The sequence below is a fragment of the Eptatretus burgeri genome, chromosome 7 (assembly GCF_056783735.1).
Source record: "Eptatretus burgeri isolate ZD-2024b chromosome 7, Ebu_testis_v1, whole genome shotgun sequence".
Lineage (NCBI taxonomy): Eukaryota > Metazoa > Chordata > Myxini > Myxiniformes > Myxinidae > Eptatretus > Eptatretus burgeri.
This window is the reverse complement of record NC_140967.1, coordinates 39,978,086-39,997,187: the sequence shown is the minus strand read 5'-3', so window position 1 is coordinate 39,997,187 and position 19,102 is coordinate 39,978,086. Positions and strand designations below refer to the sequence as shown.

Here is a 19,102-nt window from a genome sequence, read left to right as displayed (position 1 = left end):
AAGCTTTATTTCGGCGGCATACAAAGAGGCAAAAGAAACATGAAGTTACAGGCATGAAGCCAAAACATACATACTGCTTATAACTCGAAACACCTCACTGTGCTGGAAAATGTGGGGATAGGAAACTGTACTGTAAATGGTGGAGACCACCCCCACCTGGATGTAGTGTGACATGATACACACATACATAGAGAATTTGTGTCCCCCCCCCCCCCAAAGACCACCTGCAAAGATAAAAACACCTCTATGCTCTAATTGGGGTCATGCTGATCCTGATGTAGCAAGTCTGGATGAAATCGGCCTACAACTGTAGGAGTAGCATGACAAAAAATCACACACAAATACAGGACCGTGAATTATAGTGATGATAAGGGGAGAAAAGGGGAAGTGATTGTGAATTTAACGTTCCATCTTTATTTACTTTAACATTGTTCTGAACAAACGGGAACAAGAGCAATGCAGGCATGATAGGTCAAATGGCCTTCTCATGTGCCAAAGTTCCTTGTGCATATTTGTGTAACGTTGTTAAGAACAGCAAGAAATGGGGAGGGAACGACAGTGAGTTGGGGGTGACGGTGCATGGAATTGGAAGAGTGAGATTAAGACGTTGGGAAGGGGGTGGGTGGGATGGACTTGGGGTTGGAAGGGGGATTGAGTACTTGGGGTTTGGGGCAGTTGAGGACTTGAAGAAGAAAGTAGGGATGATAGAGGTGGCTTGGGGGGAGGGATGGCAGAAAGGGGACAGAGTTTGGATCGAGCAGTTTGAGGATTTGAAGAAAGAGGGAGGGGAGCACAGAGTTTGGGTGTGGTGGGAGGGGGTTAAGAACATGGGATTGGTGTGGGTGTGTGCAGTGGGGCGGGGTAGGGTTTTGGGACCTGAAGTCACATTTTGCAGAATTTCCATTGGTCTGTGATCGTCCTGTTGTGTGTTTCTGGTCCTCTGGGTCTTTTCGGTACTCAGGGTCTTGTGGGTGTTTTGGTTCCTCTGGGTCTTGTGGGTCCTTGGGGTCTTTTGTGTCTTGTGGATCTTTGGTGTCTTTTTGGTATTTTCGGTATTCAGGGTATTTTGGGTTTAAGGGTCTTTGGGATCTTTTGGGTCTTCAGGGTCTTTCAGGTGTTTTGTGATATTTGGGTCACATTTTATGTATTTTGGGTCTTTTAGGTACTTGAGGTCTTTTGGGTCTTTGGGGGGGTCATTTTGGTCCTCTGGGCACTTTAGGTTAAATATTTCAGATTACAAATGTGGGTGACATTTGGTCATCTGTCCAATCAACGAGTGAAGAACATACATACTTACGTACATTCAAGGTGTGTTCAAAAAGTATCCAACCTTAATTTTTTGTGCGTAAACAAATGAAGCTAGGGAGGCGTGGTTTGGTGCACGTATGTCGGCGATCCTAATCCGTATGTGTGAATATTTTCCCGCCTGCAGAAGCTGTCAGTCGCCGACAGACCGCCGATGAGTGAGGAAGTGGAAGTGAGCGCCGTCGGATTTTCGTTTTTGACAAAATGACAGAAAAACTTGAACAACGCTACTGCATCAAATTTTGTGTAAAGCTTGGCGATTCCCAAGTGGAAACGATCCGCAAGATTCAACAGGCCTTCGGGAACGAAGCAATGGGCACCACACAGATAAAAGAGTGGTACAACCACTTCGAAGATGGTCGTACATCAGTGGAAAGTGAAGCATGTTCTGGTAGGCCCTCAACATCCCGAAATGAGATCGTCATTGACCAAGTGAGGACCCTGCTGATGCAGGATCGTCGAATCACGATCAGAGAACTTGCAGACGAGGCGGACATCAGCATTGGATCCATTCATTCCATTGTGACTGAGGATTTGGGCTTAAGGAGAATCTCAGCGAAGTTCGTGCCAAAGCTGCTAACGATCGAGCAGAAGCAACTCCGTTTGGAGATCGCACAGGACATGCTGGAGACTGTGAACAGCAATCCCAACTTCTTCAACACTGATCACTGGCAATGAGACCACAGTGATCAGTCATTTTGTCAAAAACGAAAATCCGACGGCGCTCACTTACACTTCCTCACTCATCGGCGGTCTGTCGGCGACTGACAGGTTCTGCAGGCGGGAAAATATTCATGCATACGAATTAGGATCGCCTACATACGTGCACCAAACCACGCCTCCATAGCTTCATTTGTTTACGCACGAAAAATTAAGGTTGGATACTTTTTGAACACACCTCGTACATACAGAGACATGACAGAAGTAAATAGACACCTTAAATTCATTCATTTCATCTGTAAAAAGTAAGTTTTACTCAGCCATTTGTACTCATATTCAAGTATTTCTTTGCAGAAACGAGTTCCTGTGTCGTGAACAACAATAAACTATGCCTCGAACCTGGGGAGCACACGACCTTTGCGATTTTCAAAGAGGACAAATTGTTGGCCAATCAGAAGTTGGAGTCAGCCAGCGTGGGATAACTCAGAACCTTGGCATTCCGCTTTCTACGGTCAATCGGGTGATTGTGCAATTCACTAGCGAAGGCAAGGAATCCACAGCTTCCCGTTCTGGTCGATCTAGGCCCTCAGAAAGGTGTCTTCGAGCTGTCAAGCGGTCCATTGAGAAAACTCCCCGTTGCAAGGCAGTAGATGTTAATGTCCAAGTTAGCTCAAGAACCGTCGTGCGGTACCTTCATCAACTGGGCTACTATGGGAGAGCAGCTCGGAGAAAACCTCTTCTTAGACCAGCCAACTTTCAAAGGAGAAAGAAATGCACTGACGTGATGGCCACCAGACCCTTGGAGTTTTCGCAAACTGTCATTTTTTCAGATGAGTCCCAATTTACTCAATTTTCTGACAGTGGACGTGTATGGGTCTGGACACTTCCCAATAAAGAGTTCTCTTTGAACCAATTGCAGCCAACTGTCAAACATGGTGGTTTTTCAGTGATGGTGTGGGGAGCAATCTGGAGTGCTGGTCGGTCAGAGCTCGTGGAGTGTGTTGGTAACATCAACACTATGACACACATTTCTATGCTCGAGGATGCACATCTCCCTGTCTTCTCCACTGGTGAGATTGTCAAAAACAACACTGTTCATGGAAGATAGAGCTCCATGCCACACTGCAAAAAAAGACCAAAGAATGGCAGGACAGAAATGGGATCAAGCGACTTCCATGGCCAAGTCAGTCTCCTGGCATGAATCCCATTGAACACCTCTGGTCCATGTTGGATCGAGCTGTGCGGAAAAAGTCCAGGAAACCAACATCACGGGGAGAATTGCTAAACCTTTTGCGTGAAGCCTGGACAGAAATCCCACAAGAGAAAATTTCAGAACTCGGTAGTTCTATGTCTGAAAGAGTAAAAGCGTTGACATCTGCAAATGGCCAGTCTACAAAATACTACGAGTGTATGTATTAAAATGGGTCAAATATACTTCAAATGCTAAATACATAAATCCTTTAAAAATCATGGTGTCTATTTAATTTTGTCATGTCTGTACATCCATACATACATACATACATTTACTCCATTATATCTAGATAATGGTAGTTTCAGAATAAATCTTACATGTGCATTCATTCTGACATCTTAATGTTTCCATTGACATACAACATCTGTACCTTCTTAAAATGACAGAGAACCATTCTGGTTACGTCTGCCACAGAAGGTGGATGGAGGTTGTGTTTTCACCGCTGTCTGTTTGTCTGTCAGTCTATCTGTCTGCAAGGAGGATACCTCAGAAAGTTATGAACGTATTCACACGAAAATTGGTGGAGAGGTTTGGTGTGTGACAAGGATGAATTGATTAGATTTTCATGAAGACCTGGATCTGGATCCAACACTACAATTTTATAAGTGATTTTTCACCATTGAGTGATAGTGGCAAAAACTATATACTGTATAGCATGATATCTCAAAAGGTTGTGGACAGATTATGACAAAACTTGGTCGATGAGTTGGGTAGGTGACAAGAACAAGCCGATTAGATTTTGATTCAGGTCTGGTTTCAGATCCAGCCTATTGGTGGGATACAAAACCTAAACTGTTCAGCCTAGTGGAGATATGCCCTCCACTGAGTGCTGTTCTGGATTTCATAGCAATGGCACTCCACAGTTAAAAACTAGAAGGGCACTCGGTCGTGCACATACCTCCGCCACGTCATGCCTGATCCATGCGAACCTATCGGGCCCAATACACTTTTTTTTAATATCATGATGTATATCGTTTTTTTGGCCCTATCTCTCAATGGTGAAGAATCACTTTAAAGATTAAATAATTCTCGTATCCAGATCCGGTTTCGGATCTTCACCAAAATCGAATCAATTTGTCGTGGTCACACACACATCCAACCTGTCCACCAAGTTTCGTCCGAATCCGTCCAAAACTTTTTAAGATATCCTGTACACAGACAAACAAACAGAAAGGGGGTGAAAACATCACCTCCTTCACCTTCGGTGGTGGAGGTAATAATTGAAATAAAAGATATTAAATCCGGCCATTTTCTGCATGCTGAGGGAGTGACGTGCGATGCGTATGTCACATGGAACACAGAAGTTCTGATGTAAATCCATCAAGTAATGCTGCACAACTATTTTTTTAATACATGTACAGTTCATGTATTAATGACTTTGCTTATTTGTGACCAGGAATCCGGTGGACGTCAAAGATCTCATGGTGTCCTTCGTGAAGAGTAGGCAAGCCATCGCTGGCATCCTGTCCAAATTCCAAATTCCTGCTCCAACCTACAAAGGGCATTGCATCAGCAGCACTGCCATGCCCTTGGCCACAGATTATACTCTTCAGCTTTGTGTTGCCAGGAAAGAAGAAAACGCATCTCTCTTGTGCATACAAACAAATTACTTGCGACAACTGCTTGAGCCCTGACCTTTGACAAATTTTCTGGTGACAAAAACAAAACAAAATTAAATTATAATAACATGATAATCCTTTTTAGGAACTTCAACGCGGTTGGAGGCCATCAGGCCCATGAAAGTCTGCACTCCAGCCACTAACATATTGTTGTGCTGTCCATGCTCTATCCTTTTTGAAAGCCAAATTTCAAACAAAGAAGCGGTGCGTACCATTTTTCAAGGCTTTCAAATGATTCGGCCAGGATTCAAAGCACTGACCTTTCAGACTTAGACTATGGATGATTCATCGCTTTCAACCGTACATTGTGCGTTCATTTGGCGAGTCCCTTTTTGGTAAGTTTTGACCAGTCATTTGTTGCATCGTCACACGCAACTTTCTATCACGCACCCAACTTTTTATTGCTTCTTCTTCTTCTTCAAAAAAATTGAGTGATCTTGCTGTTCATCCTTCTGCATAAGCATCCGTTTTATGCGTGCAAACAAATTATTTACTTCACTAACCTTTGACAAATATTTGGATGAAAAAAAAAATTCATCACTTTGAACCATTCGTTCATTTGGTGATTGTGTTTTTGGTAACTTGCCTTTGATGTCATTTGTTGCCTGGTTACATAATCCTTGGGCTTATTCCAGACCTAAGATTAAACTATTCAGGTACCTCTTTGCCAGTTCCCAATTAGACAAGCATTTGCCATGACAATATATAAAGCCCATTGACAAACAATACAAAGGGTTAGCCTTCACCTTGAAAAAGCCTTGGCTTCCCATGAACAACTGTTATTTTTTTTCACGTGAAACAGCATTTCATGGCATCAGTTACGACTGCGATCCACAATATCGCACATTTGCCAAAAATATAGTTCCCCCAGCAGCACTCCTGCAGCACGGTAACAATAATTACAATCACAGCTTCGAAGTCGACACACGTACAAGCAGACATGAACATTTTCATCTTTTCATCTACATCCACCCCAACAATATTCACAACATCAATAAATTTAAACTTCCATCCTAAGTACAAGGTACAAGAGTGTCAGAATTATGTCAACATCACAAACATGGTAAATATAAACAAATAATCACATTAACTCTACGAACTGCCATTTCACCGGGTCCCTTCACTGGTGCATAAGTACTAAAAAAGTGCATGTCAATTAAATGCATTAAATTCTCAGAATGTACAAGTCCTCCAGTAGCACCACGATATAATCAGAATTTTATGAGTCAACTTCAAATTCTTTCTTCTCATAACACTTATTTTGAAACAAACAACAACAAGTAGCGGTACATTCAAAGTACACTGCCCACATGGCAAATAAATAAATAACAAATTCTCCAGAGCGCGACATCACCAGGGAACCTTCGGCACCCGGCGATGCCCCCTTGCAGCACATGGAGTCGGAATTGGGAGAGAGCAGTGTACAATAGGATGAGGAGATTGGGACCATACTCTGTGCAGAGCGTTGGTGCTGCTGAAGCAGTCTCCTTGGCTACTGGACACAATCCTGGACGGGTGGGTCGCCACTCGGACACAGTATACTAGCACGCTGGCACTCATTTTGCCGACCTCAGAAGGATGACAGGCTGAGTTAACCCCACCAGGTATTAATTCAACAGCTGAGCAGGATTTGAACTCAGGACCCAAGGATCCAAAGCCCACCACCCAAACTATTATGCCAACACCAGGCATAGTGTACAATACTTGATTGATTCATTGATTCATTGCATTGTTAAAATAAATAAATAATAATCGTAAAATTCTTAATTTCTCAATAAATTGCCGAATAGCATACCTAAACCACCACTGTTTCATTCGAATCTGTAACTTTTTGCAAATTAAGTAATTTATCGAAAAATTAATAATTAATTGTATAATTGATTAATTAGTAAATCAAAACGCCCTTTATAGCCAAAACACTTGGTCATGTCCAAATATCAGCTTCCAAGCTCAAAAGGTGCCTGAGATATTGCCCAGGTGAGAAATAAAATAAGTAATTCATAAATCGATAATAATTAAGTAATTAATCAATAAATTGATTGATCAAAATATAAATGAAAAATCACAGAGTGACAATTGGCGAAATGGAACGACACTTGATAGAGCGCATACCTCTGCCAGGCTGAACAGTTTAAAATTTGTATCCCACTGATAGGTCGGATTTGAATCCGGGCCTGAACCAAGATCGAATCGGCTTGTTCTTGTCACTAACCAACTCTTCCACCTCGTTTTGTCACAAGTCGTCCACAACTTTTAGAGACATCATGCTACACATAGTTTTTGGCCCCATCTCTCAACGGTGAAGAATCACTTGAAAAATTCTCACATCCTCACCAAAATCGATCCACTTCGTCCTTGCCCCACACCCAACCTGTCCACCAAGTTTCATACAAATCCATTCACAGCTTTTTGAGATATCATGCAATATCGTTTTTCACCCCATCTCTCAATGCTGAAGAATCAGTTAAAAATTAAATAATTCTCATATCCAGATCTGGACTCTTCCCAGTGGATCTTCACCAAAATTGAATCGATTCTTCCCAGTGGCGCTTCCAAACTGTCCGCCGAGTTTCGTGTGAATCCATCAATAACCTTTTGAGATATTGTGCTATATATCGTTTTTCCGCCCCCTCTCTCAATGGTGAAGAATCACTTGAAACATTCGTGGATCAGGATTCGCATCTTCACAAAAATCAAATCAATTAGTCCTTGTCACACACCCAACATATCCACCAAGTTTAATCCGAATCTGTCCACAACTTTTTCAGATATCATGCAATATCGCTTTTAGCGCCATCTTTCAATGGTGAAGAATCCATTAAAAATTAAATAATTCTAGGATATGGATCTGGATTCGGATCTTCACCAAAAATGAACAAATTCGTCCTTGTCACACATCCAACCTGTGGTAGAAGTTTTGCCTGAATCCATCCATGACCTTTTGAGATATTGTACTTTATATCATTTTTGGCCAAATCTCTCAAAGACGAGGAATCACTTGAAAAATTCTCAGATACTGATTGGAATTTGGATCTTCACCAAAATTAAGCATTGCTGTCCTTGGCTGGTCAACTACATACACTAAAATTTTCAGAATGATTGCTTGATATGTGGCAAAAAATCGTGTCACAGACAAGCAAACACTACAGACCAACATACTTGGCATAAAAAAAAAATTCGCCAAGTGAAAATATCGTTTTAGCCAAAACACAACTTCACTTTGGTCCCCAAATTTCAGTTTCCGAGCTGAGATATTGGTTGTATTGCCTGAACCGGCCAGGACACACTCTGAGGGACGGAGCATGGCGAACTTCGCGAATCCAACTTTCAAGCCAGGGTTCTTCTCTTTGAATTTCTGAAACAGTTCCTTGAGATTGTTTAGTACCAGGCACTTTTGAATTTTGTCTTTTCCATGTACATTCCTGACCACCACACTGTCCTTTTTTCCCGGCATTATTCGGCTGAGTTCATCACTTCGGTAAAATTCGGTTACGGCGGATTTCACTTCGTCAGGCAATATTTTACCCTGTTTGGGATTTGGAGACGATAGCATACCATTTTCTTTCTCTAAATTTTTGGCTTGCACAGCCATTCTTTGGGAGCAACTGAATTCACTCATCATCCCTCTGATGCTCATATTCCTAGCAAATATTGTCAGTATACGTATTTGCTCTGAACGGCTCGAAACAACGTATTTTTCTTTCAGGCTTTTGATCACCTCTGGCATGCAGTTTTCATCACATTTTGATGCTGTATTTTGTGTTTTCTCTGCAGTGCTTGATCCAGCAACTAGTTCTAATTTCTTTCGCACAGAATCTTCCACTTTACTTCGCTTTTCAGGAACGTACCCTGGGTTCCTTTCCGCCTTTTGTTTGTCGAATGGGCTTTCGCCTATCATCGATAACGACTGGTTTAATCGGTCAACTTCTGCTTCTCGCTCAAAAACCTCCTCGTCCTCACCTGTCGAAATAGATTCTGCAATGCCTTCGATAGTACCTTCTGATGATAATTTCAAACTGGTCGAAGATGATTCTTCAATACGCTCTGGTGACAATTGAGAAAGTTTTTTTTTTCTGCACGAAGTACAAAGTCTGTCATCTTTTTTCACCTTTGAAGAAAATTTTATCAACACATCATTTGACACATTGCGAAGATCTTTTCGTTGTTTCGTTTTATGGCAGCTGAACGGATCGCAACAGTATTTTCGGAACTCCTTTCGATCTTCAGTCGCCATGCTTACTGCAAAATATGCAAAAACTGAGATTAGCCCATTTATAACTTAATTTGATAATGGTTATACAAAAAATGTACACTTAAAAATTAAGTGACACAATTGGCAGAATAATTTTTCACAAATGTTGCAAAATATATATATATATATATATATATATATATATATATATATATATATATATATGTATATATATATATATGTATATATATATATATATATATATATATATATATATATATATATATATATATATATATATAATAGTCCAGAGATGATGATTGTCAATTTCAGACATAAAGTTGCCTGCCAGCAGGTGACGTCATTGGAACGATGACGGCAAACGTCGCTCAATGTCGAATCAAGAATTAGTGATATGTGGACCCCAAACAATATAACCATCATCACACTTGAACCCATTGAGATCCCATTTTCATTTGTGCTGAGGTGTTGGAGTATATGAAGGGGTATTCTCACACGAAAAAATGGGGATCATCGGTTTGGCTGGGGGATGGGGGTCCAAGGTCAAAGGGCACCCCAAACTATAACTTTTTGAATTACTGTTTTGGAGTGATTTTTTTATGCGATTTCAAAGATCTCACTTTTACGAGCATTTTGATACCAAGATCATCCAAATCGGACCACGACAACCTGTGATATGGCCACTGGAAGATTGTGGGTCAACCGGGGGCGCCCAAATTTGGGGGGCCCTAAAATGGGCCCCGATGGGCCCCCAGGTCTGAAAATTGACACATAATGTTTTACCGTGGATACAAACACTTGCACAAAAAAGAGTGAAATCTGAGACGATGTGTATAAATTTCGCTGAAAAATGTGTCCACTTGACATGGAACGCCCAGAGTCTTATGCGGTGTTCTCTCTCATACACTGGCCCGTCCAGGATTATTGAAGAGCTCAAAGGAATTCTTTCCCCCATCCACAATCTTTATGAGTTTCAATCAACCTGATAATTATAATCAGCTCCACGTATTCACAGCCACTCTGGACATTAACACCTCCTTCACTCATCAAAGTTAAATCGAGCACAGGGACAATCGAAACACACGTCTCATCACATGCCCACCCATCTCTCTCCACCTCCCTCTTACATGTTTGTGCAGTATCACAGAACAATCCCTTTCCTTCCAACAAATGTGATTCTTGTCCATACTGGAAGCTTCATCTGAGAACGTTCCAGCACCTTCATGAATCTCACCAGGCAGTTTACAGTACAATTACTGCCATCTACAGTCAAAATTATCTCATTACATCAAGCAGTTTATATTATAATTTACTGATGTGTGCAATAGCAAACGTATAACATGTAACCGTCAATTTTACTCGTTCATTTATGGACATTTACTAATGCTTCCTCACAAATACCACAGCATCTAGCTTTTAATTGACACCTGGGGCACCGATCAACCACCGACTCCAGCATGGCATAGAATGCCTCCATTTCAGTGAGATCACTCACTTCAGTCGGAGTATATGCAGAGACCAGGGAAATGCCACCCAAAGAGCGACGAATCCTCAGTCTCATAATATGCTCATTTACCGGTGTTACTTCAATTGCCATAGGAGTCAGCTTATTGGACACAGCTACAGCAACTCCGAATGGTAACCATCAGAGCTGCCAGACCAGTAGTAAGTGGAACCACCCACCATGATCTCACCATTATCCAGTCTTTGAACCTCAGAAAGTGCTGTCATACTGATGTTCAGATGCTGGAGCTCAGATGTCAGCAGATACAGGTGATCATCCTCTTTTAGAGTGAAGAAATTCCATGCACCCACCTGAAGGGACCACCTCAGGTTAATCCGTGGGGACCGCTGTCTGATGGGTGACACCTTAGCACCACCCCGATACACACCGCCACAATCTGACCCAACAGGGTTTCCCCGTGGTCTCGCTCTTATCATCAAAGTATGGGTGACCCGTAGGCTTTGCCCTCGTTTCATCATCTGGTGAGCTACCCTACAAAGGGCAGCTGCATAAGAGGCACTCCCACAGACTGGATCCTTTTTAGTTTTATTTGTGTGTTTTTTTGTGTATGTTACGGAATGAAGTGTTTTACGGTGGCCGGAGTGCAAATCCTGTAACCAACTCCTCAAAAAAGGTGACGCAACTGCAGGAGGACGTCCACAGACACAGTTGGGCACCAGATATGGATGGCCATTTGCTCACATATGCCTGGTGTTGGCTTAATGGTTAGGGTGGTGGGCTTGGGATCCGAGAGTCCTGAGTTAAAATCCCACTTGTCTGTTGAATTAATACCAAGTGTGGTTGACTGCCTGTCATCCTGTGGTCAGCAAAATGAATGCCAGCTTGCTGGTATCCTGTGTTGGAGTGGAGACCTGTCCAGGAGAGTGCCCAATAGCCAAGGAGACTGCTTAAGCAGCACCAACGCTCTGCACAGAGTATGGTCCCAATGGATGGATGGATTGGCTCACTCGGACCTCCTCTGCCCTTTGACAGGCTTTGTTTTAATCCTGCTGGATGTCCATGTCCATACATCCTCCTCACCAGGAGACCTGGTAGAGGAGTTGATTGAGTTGCCGACAACCTGACCATGAAACAGGTTAGTACAGGTTTACATGGTAACTGCAACCAGTCACAGATCTGATCTGGCCTGACCTGACGATAATTCACTTCGTCCTGTTAAAAGCATCCTCCTCCATCCACTCCAATAACTACATGTCTCTACTGCTTTCATCCTTCCAGGTCTTTTGCGGTCTTCCTCTTGGATTTTCCCCCTCAACGACTAAATTAGTGACTTTCTTGGCAGACTCATCTTCTTTCTTTCTCATCACATGCCCAAACCACCTTAGTCTTCTCTCTCAAGTCTTCCTCAATTCTGTTAGGTTTGAGCCTCTCTTTTATGCCCACACTACTCTGCTTATCCTTTCGTGTTACCCCACACATCCATCAGTACCTGAATACTATATAAACTGAAAACAACCGTTGTACCATGTACATTAATTCTGAGTTACTCAAAAGGTTTCTTCCCCAGCCATGAAGGAATGGAGCTGCACCATATTAATCTCAGTGGTCGGTGAGTTTCCTGATTCCATTGGAATAGAAGTCATGCTTTTGGTTCTGAAGCTTTTTTGAAAAGGGACCGGTGTTGTGACAAAAGTGAAAACATTTGTCTCGAATGTCAACACAGCCATCAATAATCAGTATCATCATCCAGTCAATGATTATTTATAGAAATGCTCATCAACATTGGAGATTTACTGTTAACGGAGCCTCATGGGGTTGCCATGGCAGTTGAAAACCAGGATACATCCGAATGAGCCAAGTTGGTCAAACTTATGTTCTCTCCATCAAGGATTTTGGAATAATTGCAGGCTAACATCTTTCAAAGGACGCCATGTGATTTTCATCATCGCGGGTAGGACAACCGGACTTGGCATGCCATTGACTTTGCAGAAATGTTGTGGCACTTAAATTTATATATCGAACCGGTCCTTCCTTCTCTGTAGCCTGATGATGGCTCTCTGGCTAATAGATTTTAAAATTGCTATTATAATGGAGACAGCTCTGCCTATATCAAACATAAGGTAGCATTTTGGACATTGAGTGATATCTGTTTAATGTCATTATGGAGATGTGCACTTTTGTGTCTTCAGCCTGTGGGACAAGGACCATGGTTGTTTAATATTTGTCATTTTGGTCACATTGATTCAAGGAATCATTTTTTACTTCGGAATTGAGAAGCTGGCTGCTGATACGAGTGAGATTTTCAAAACCTTGTTCATGTCCTGGCTGTCCACATCTTTTTATGTTTTTAAAATGTCTTTACATTGATACAAGACTCGTAGAGGAGATCATAGATGTAATATATCAGGCAAGATGGACATGAGTGTACATTTACATGAATTACAAAGACTTTAATAGTTATGGCTGGAAGGATAACCTCGAAGTGTGCGCACTTCGCCCCTGAGCTATCTCGCTTGGGGTTGAATCTGTACCTGGTGAGGATCTGCCTTGTTACATATTCTGTCTGAACGTGTTATTTTTGTTTTTGCTTCATTATGGGTATCACTTTTGTTATTTTATTGCAACAATTATTTATTTTAAACAATGTCATGTGCTTTTCTTGATTTGTTTTTTTTTATTCTGCATTTTATTCTTTAATTCTTTGTTATGAACTATTTATGTCAACAAAAACATGGACAGTCAACAAACAGCCTGTAATAATGATGATTCAGTCCTCACTATTTCGAGTGCATTCGTGCTGCCCCGAGCAGTCTCATGGCAAGGAATAACTGGGTTGTTTGCCTTTACCTTTCCCAATGGTAGAACTCAGGGCACGAATTTGGAATTATCCAGGGTGGCAGTCCATCAGCATATTTTTTGTGAAAGACACATTGTGATATTTGATGTCCACCAGCAGCAGCAGGTAGATACGATGCAGACGTAACGCCGCATTCGATGGACAGCGTATACTCATTGAAGCAACACCCCATCCGTAAAACACAATGCAGTATACAATGGGTTTGGGAATCGAACCAGAAAAGAGAGCTTAATATAGGTGCACCACCTCTGAGATTTTACTGTCAGCCCGATAGGAAACAATACTGGCAATTTTCGTCATCTAAATCCACCAGGAACTAAAATCATAATTACAAAGCTTAAGTACGAGCCTGCTTTCACCGAGTCATCTTCCAACTTCATAAATTGAAATAGTTTATACATAATCCGAGAACATCCCTCTCTGCTGATAATTCTGGAAGTTAATGGTCAAAGTTTTGCCACAGGTATCGCAATCATGAGAAAACGATGCAGATATTTCCTTCTGATAAATTATTGTGACATTAAATAACACCAGCATTTACAAATCATTGAAATAGTGGACTACAAGATCATGTGTTACCTTGAACCAAAGCTCCTTGGCAATACAGGCATAGCACAGAGTCATGGTGAGAACTGGACCCAGGAACTCTACAGCCAGGACGAAGAGGAAGTATGACTTGTAGAAGAGCTCATCCTCGGCAGGGAAGATTTGCATGCAGAACTTACGATCTTCGCCGGTCTCGGTCCTCTCTCGTGGCACCGAGGTTTCACGCGCATAATAAGCTGCAGGAATGGCGATAATGATGGACACAGCCCAGACCACAGCAACCATAATGTACGCAGTTGGGCGCATAACCCGTGGCTTGAGAGGGTGCACGACCACCAAGTACCTGAACAGAAAGGACATAACCGCACGATTATGCAACTTTAATCTTGTGCTCATGTCCATGGTTAAACCGCTTAAGATTCGTAATGGAGACAATATGAATGAGGCACAAAAGTGGAAATATGATGAGGATGGTGGGGGGAGGATGAAGGCATGGGTTTACATTCAGTCCTCCATACAACATAATAATTAGATGATTGTTTATTCTGTCACAGCAGAGAGTTCAAGTGGCCTATCCTACTTCCTAAGTTCAACCATTCCCCAAAGCGCTCAGGGTGTTGGACACAATAAGAATAAAATAATTTTAAAAAGCCTAGCCTGTCAACTGCGATGGCAAGTAGAGCGTTCGTAGAGACGTAGAGTGACACAGAGCGCAGGTAATTGATGGATGCGCAGAGTCGTGGGCCATGAGTCCAGGCGAGTTGTCGAATGACGTAGTATTCAAACTCAAAAGGGCAGCACACAACGGCGACGAGAAGATCAGAGATGGCGAGGTTGGCGATGAAAATGTTGGTGATGTTTCGCAGATGCTTGGAGCGAAGTAGTGCGACACTGAACAGCATGTTCCCCAAGCCACAGATGACCATAATGCACACCAAAGCCACTCCAATGACCAGTCGTGCGGGGAGTAGAGTGAGATCATCGTTGGGTCGCACAGCATGACCTGGATCATCATAGCTCAAGTAATCATAGTTGTAACGCAAAGAAATATTTTGCGTAGAACTCTTATTGCTGTTCCAGATGTACGGCCACCGATCAAACGCCAACACATCTTCCACGCTCATTGTATGGCAGAGAGTCACCCAATATGTGTCATGCTATGAGCAGGACGGCCGTGAAACTGAAAGATGCAGCATCAGTTTGAGGATGTGTAAAGCAAGGTTGCCCCATTGTCTCACTCCGCCCACAAGCATCAGTGCCTATCACAATGCGCTGCGGTGGAGATTAAAATTTGGACCAGTGAGAAAGCATCCATATATATTACACTGAGAGCTTTCGCTGGCTCTTTCAATATATTTTACAAATCGAAGGTGTGTAACCCTTTCAGCTGACAGGTTGTTTGTATGATGTTTGTGACTGACAGCAAAGCTGTTTAATCACAAAGGGAGGGGGCAGGGGTGGAGTTTAGAAAAAAAAAACAGTGTTTGGTTAGCATGGTCGGACTCAGCACAAACTGAAAATCCCAAGGCCAAATGGGCCGGGAAGTCAACAAAAGAGGTCTAAAGTAACACATATAATCAACTACATGAGTAGTTCCAGTTTTTACACATACTACTCATACTACTCCACACTGTGTGTGGATGGGTACGCACCTAAGATTATCGGATAGTCAGGGGAGGGTGTTGAGAAGGGAGATCACACCCCAGACAAATACACTTGAAAAAAGAGTCGTCCCGCGAACTATAAAGATGTGAAAAAGTTTTTCGAATGACCAAATTAGTGAAGCAATATGGATGCTCCAGATCTCCACATTAACCACTATGGAATGCATATATATATATATATATATATATATATATATATATATATATATATATATATATATATATGGACATATATATATATATATATATATATATATATATATATATATATATATATGGACATATATATATATATATATGTACATATATATATATATATATATATATATATATATATATATATATATATATATATATATATATATATATATATATATATATATATATATATATATATATATATATATATATATATATATATATATATATATATATATATATATATATATATATATATATATATATATATATATATATATATATATATATATATATATATATATATATATATATATATATATATATATATATATATATATATATATATATATATATATATATATATATATATATATATATATATATATATATATATATATATATATATATATATATATATATATATATATATATATATATATATATATATATATATATATATATATATATATATATATATATATATATATATATATATATATATATATATATATATATATATATATATATATATATATATATATATATATATATATATATATATATATATATATATATATATATATATATATATATATATATATATATATATATCCACATATATATATCCACATATATATATATATATATATACATATATATATATATATATATATATATATATATATATATATATATATATATATATATACACATACATATATATTGTTGCGGATTCGCGCCCGCCGGCGTGCGGACGGCCATGTAACTCGAATCGCGGCACGTCGCCCACCGGACGGACAATCCAGTCGTGACCCTCTCGGACTAACGCCGGGAACTAGTCACGGGTGGACCTTTCGGTCTCACCGCGATCGTGCCAATCGGCCCCCGCGTGGGATAGGGTTGCTCGCCAAATTCGACCTACCTAAGTACCCACACGGAGGGTAGACCGGGCGATCGCACCTCGCCGCAGGTCGACTTCGGACACGGGCCACTTTAAGCGACCCGTTCCGTACTATCGGGATAACCGAGCGGTGTTATTCGTCGGCCTTGACGGTTCGATTAATTATCGGGCGTTTTAGCCCACGACCAACCCTTTACATGAAGCAAGATGGAGATTCAATGAAAGAAAAGACAAAGCGAAGCGGGAAAACATTCAACAATAAGCACATTTATTTCGCGATGAACGGAAAGCACACATATACAATTACACCAAAAGCAAATGTAATAGAAGAAGAAACACAATATTACACAAAAAGCAAATGCAACAATGCAGATCTAACCGACTACCGGGCACACGGCAACACTTATACAGTTTTACTTCACAGACGGCGCCGACAACACATATACCCAAAGCAAAAGAAAGAGAACCACCCTCCAGGATGAGGGGGGTAGGCGGGCCTGGGGCCGAGACCGTGTCGGGCCTACCCGTCTAATGATGAGACGCGGAGCGGCGGTGGCGCCTCAACTCCGCGGGCCTCGCGGACAGTGTCTGGTAGGGGGTGGGAAAGGGGCCCCCTTGTCGCACTATCTCAGCACGGGGGGAAACAGGAGGGGGTTGTTGATGCTCGGGGGATGGAGGATATCACCCTGTCTCGGGTCCCGCGACGAGCGTCTCCTCGGTCGCGTTGCTGGCCTCTCCCTCTGCAGCTCCCGGCACCGACGCAAGCACCCCCTCGTCCGCCTTCGCCGCCGCCACCTCTCCACAGCTCCGTCTAATCGCCCTCTCCGTCTCCTCTCTTGGCTCGTCCCAACTCTTCAGTCTTGACTTCTCCCCTCCGAACTCACAACTCCCCACTGCTGGCTTCTCCCCTCCGAACTCACAACTGCCCCTGTTTGGCGAGCGCGGCCGTTTATATAAGCCCCGTGGCTTCGCTCCTTCACCTTTGACCCTCTGCCTCCGACCCTTCACCTCTCTAACTGGCTCCCCATTGGACCGAGGAAAAGTGGGCGTGAATGCTTTTTGATCCATGAATTTGCATATAGCGTCCTCACTCCAACGCCCTGGAGGCGGGGCCAAATCGCCCCAGCTCGCCGATAGGATGGAACAGAAGTGGGCGTGAGTCGTTTTTGATCCGTTTTTCTCGGAAAGTCTGTGATGTTTCTGAACACGCTGCTCGGTGCGCGCCCTACACGAGTCCAGTATCGGTGCCCACAAGTGGCACGAGAATGGTGGGGATGCGATGGTGGCGAGTTGTGACGGTAAAGGTCGTGGCTGTTGTTGTGAAGCGGCGTTGTGGTTGGTGGTTGTTGTTGTGAAGCGGCGTTGTGGTTGGTGGTTGTTGTTGTGAAGCGGCGTTGTGGTTGGTGGTTGTTGTGAAGCGGCGTTGTGACGTGGTTGGTGGTGGTCGTAATGGTGGCTGGTCCAAAATAAAGATAGTAAAAGAAAAACGGCTATCCTGAAGAGTCGCAGCCCGACTGAATGACATTTATTCCCTCGAAAGAACGGGTTTGGGCCTAACTACACATATACTTACAGAGATATCTCACCTCAGGGACCTGAATGGTGGTTTGTGAATTTCGTCAACCACAACAATATATATGTATGTATATATATATATATATATATATATATATATATATATATATATATACATACATGTATATACATACATATATATATATATATATATATATATACATATATATATACATATATATATACATATATATATATATATATATATATATATATATATATATATATATATATATATATATATATATATATATATATATATATATATATATATATATATATATATATATATATATATATATATATATATATATATATATATATATATACACACACACACACGTCGCCAGGCGTAGTGGCGTGCGCCTGTAATCCGGCTACTGGGAGGCTTGGGTTGGAGGATCGCTTGAAGACGGGAGCTCTGCACTGGGCCGCGCTATGAGAACGGTGTAGGGCAGGCCGGAATCATGGCGAAACCCAATCCTTATCCTTGTGTCGTAAGAGGCGACCAGGGTTGCGTCAGGAAGGGCATCCGGCGTAAAACCTATGCCAAATCAGTATGCGGATCATAACGGATGATCCGCTTTGGTGAACCCTAATGGGAGCAGCCGAAAGACAAACAGCATATACATACATATATCCATATACTGCATGTATTGTTGTTGGCCGGGAGTCGGTGGTGAGAATGACCATTAGGTGGGGAAAGCTTGCGTCGTCTCCCACCAAACTCCCCTGAATTGTTGGCTGTCGCTTGGATATCTCCGCGAGCAGGCGGGTCGTTTTACCAACCGTGGTCGCCAATATTTTAACCGCGTAGCGTAGGGTCTATTTGTCTATAACCAAT

General features: G+C 41.7%; 1 protein-coding gene and 1 pseudogene across 2 annotated transcripts in view; one reads left to right on the top strand and one right to left on the bottom strand.

Annotated features, from left to right (window-relative positions):
- LOC147023080 (prokineticin receptor 2-like) overlaps window positions 1-15,598 on the bottom strand; it is a 70,957-nt gene extending 55,359 nt beyond the window's left edge. The window contains exons 1-2 of one of the 2 annotated variants that reach the window (XM_085888102.1): window positions 14,575-15,598; window positions 13,951-14,260 (exon numbers count right to left, since the gene is read on the bottom strand). In XM_085888102.1, coding sequence (XP_085744228.1) covers window positions 13,951-14,260; window positions 14,575-15,041 — 777 coding nt within the window. In that variant the 5' untranslated portion in view covers window positions 15,042-15,598. The remainder of the gene's footprint in view (window positions 1-13,950; window positions 14,261-14,574) is intronic. The other variant, XM_085888101.1, reaches the window with a different exon arrangement.
- A 3,005-nt stretch (window positions 15,599-18,603) lies between these two features.
- LOC147023079 (signal recognition particle RNA) lies at window positions 18,604-18,745 on the top strand (annotated as a pseudogene).
- The last annotated feature ends 357 nt before the right edge of the window (window positions 18,746-19,102 follow it).